Source organism: Bison bison, unplaced genomic scaffold (assembly GCF_000754665.1).
Source record: "Bison bison bison isolate TAMUID 2011002044 unplaced genomic scaffold, Bison_UMD1.0 scf7180017864524, whole genome shotgun sequence".
NCBI classification, from domain to species: Eukaryota; Metazoa; Chordata; class Mammalia; order Artiodactyla; family Bovidae; genus Bison; species Bison bison.
In genome coordinates this window covers 1,520,121-1,522,827 of record NW_011495075.1, presented here as the reverse complement: position 1 = coordinate 1,522,827, position 2,707 = coordinate 1,520,121, and the positions used below count along the sequence as shown (strand labels likewise).

General features: G+C 62.3%; 1 protein-coding gene across 2 annotated transcripts in view; it reads right to left on the bottom strand.

Annotated features, from left to right (window-relative positions):
- Positions 1-694, bottom strand: part of KIF21B (kinesin family member 21B) — a 27,565-nt gene extending 26,871 nt beyond the window's left edge. For both annotated transcript variants that reach the window (XM_010831071.1, XM_010831072.1), the window contains exons 1-2: positions 390-694; positions 158-292 (exon numbers count right to left, since the gene is read on the bottom strand). In XM_010831071.1, coding sequence (XP_010829373.1) covers positions 158-292; positions 390-578 — 324 coding nt within the window. In that variant the 5' untranslated portion in view covers positions 579-694. The remainder of the gene's footprint in view (positions 1-157; positions 293-389) is intronic.
- Between the last annotated feature and the right edge of the window lie 2,013 nt (positions 695-2,707).

The window sequence follows — 2,707 nt, the reverse complement described above, 5'->3', positions numbered from 1 at the left end:
GAGCATCAGACTGAGTGCACTGCCTGCTTCTCCCGCACTGAGAGGAAGGCAAGTTTGCAAGCGGCAGGGTGAGCCCGAGCCCGGGTCTGCTGGCCCAGAGCCTGGGCCCCCGCCGCACCACCCTCCCGCCAGCGGGTGTCTGCCCCGGGCTTCTCACCAGGTCGGGCCGGGCGCACATGCGCATTTGACACAGGTGGATGGTGAAGATAGCGTGAGAGCGCGAGCTCTGCACGTTCATCTGGGTGCTGGCCGTGGTGCGGGACAGGGCGCCCTGCTTCAGGCACTGGATCAGCTGCGGAGGGGGCGGACGTCAGGGCCAGTAGCCGCGTGGCCCGGCTCCCCCCACCCTACCCCCCACCCCAGCCCACTGTGGCTCCGCAGGCGCTCACCTCCTCCTGGGAGCTGATGAGGCGGGAGGTAACGCCGGTGGTGTAGATGCTGCCGCTGGCGTCCTCGTGGATCTTGATGTGGGACTTGCGGTGGCGGGCGTCAGGGTCGCGGGCGCTATCGAAGAGGTCGAGGATCTCCTCATTGTAGAGCTGTGCGGGAGGGAGATGGGGCTGGGTGTACGCAAGCATGGCCCGGGGCCCCCCCGCCAGCTCTGCTCTGCAGGCACGGAAACCGGCCCTGGGTGGCTCCCTAGCCACCCTGGTCTTTCCGGGGCTCCGGGTTCTGGGCTCTTTCCCCTGGACAGGGCGGGAGCAGCTAAATCCTGGGCAGAGCCCATGGAGGCAGCAATCAGCGCTCCACCCCGGGGTCTGAGGAACCGGTTGGAACAAGAGGACTGAGTCCTCCCGCAGACAGAGGATGAGATGCACTGGGGAGGGGGCGGGGGCGGGGCTCCAAGCGGGGAGGTGGGGCTCAGTGGAGACCTGAGCTCTGGGGGGTGAGGGATGGAGAGCCACCTGTGACCTGGCCCCCAGTGAGCCTGGGGACACCACTGTGGGAGGCAGCTTGGCTGGGAGTGTCCCCCCATTTCAGATGGTCTCAGCTTTGGAGAGTCCTGTGCTTGAAATCGCTGGCAGGGCAAGTTTCATCTGTTGGAATTGTCACCGGGCAGGGAGCTGGGGCGGGCAGCAGGAGGGACGAGCAAGCGGTCAGCGGCCAACAGTGGCCTGTATGTGGGGGGGGGCAGGTCCCAGCCCACGGACATCCGAGGCTTTGATGGCCTTCAAGGGACAGAAATACCCCACAGGAAGGGGAAGAGGAAACGGAAGGCCCTGGTGCAGATGTGGGGCCTTGGTGTCTGTCTGTCAGGACAGACACACGGCAACATTTAATCCCTGTGGGTCACCCTTTGGCCTGGGCTTTCTAGGTGCTGAACTGCTCTTTGGGTCTCTCTATGACAAAAGGATGGAGAAAGGGAAAAACAAAGAGAAGTTTATAGAAATACACAGTGTGGGACACACATACACACAAACATGCACACAAACACACAGATATACACATGCACACACACAAATACACACATGCGTATACACAAACACAGATATACACATACACACACAAACACTCATATGCATATACACAAATACACAGATATACACACACACGTAGAGACATATACAGTGAGGGTGTGCTCAGTCACTCAGCTGTGCGTGACTGTAGCCCCATGGACCATAGTCGCCAGGCTCCTCTGTCCATGGGACTCTTCAGGCAAGAATACTGGAGTGGGTTGCCATTTCCTCCTCCAGGGGATCTTCTTGACCCGGGGATGGAACACATCCATCCATCCATATATATGTATATAGAGACACACACACACACATGCCTGCACACATATGCATATAGATACTTATACACGTATAGACACATACCATGTACACACACACACGAAGGCAGACTCTTTCAAAGCGAGAGTCCAGAAGGACAAAGAGCAACTTCCAGCCTAAAGCGCAGGCCCCAATGGGGACAGCAGCGCACAAATGCCCGGGAGGGAGCAGGGCTGGAGAGGCGGGGGCAGACAGGGAGACCTGGAGAAGGCTGGGGCCACGTGCTTCCCTCCGAGGACACCCTGGACACGGTCAGAGGCCAGGGCGGCCCCACACCCAGCAATTGCCGTGGGGCCTGGATCCCTGGGACTGACGCTGCCTGGGCCAGGCGGCCGAGAGCAGGAGCCTGGTCACGCTGGGCCTCGTAAGAGGTACCGAGCCCACGGCCCTCCTGGAGACGCTTCTGAGAGGTCTCTTGGGAGGCCAGGGATTCCCCTCCCCCGCCCCGGAGCCACTAGCTGCCTCCCTGGGGCTCAGCACCCTGACCTCCTCCCAGAGACAGGCAGGACCAGAGGCCAGACAGGCCCCCTCCGGAGAACCCTCCTACCCTGGGGTCAGAGAAGACTCCGAGGGTCAGGAAGGACCTCCGCCAGAAAGGGACAGGAGGGCCCAGCGGAGGCCAGGAAGGGTGAGAGCCAGAGTTACTATGAGCCGGGCCTGGGCGTCCTGGTCACCCTAGGGCCCCAGGACTGGGTGCCATCGCGCCCACCAGGTAGCAGAGCTGTAATCCATCCGAGTTTGCAGGGATCCTTCAGGTTCTCCCTGCCTCGAGCCCCTCGGGGGCAGGGAGCCCCTTCAGGGTCCCGCCGGGCGGGCCTCCAGCACCGCGGAGCCGGGGACGCCTTCCACAGCGGGGACCTCATCCCTGCGGTGCCTCCTCTGCCACCCTGCTGGGAGCCTGGCTCCCGAGTCTTGCCGCCCCCACCCCGCCACCC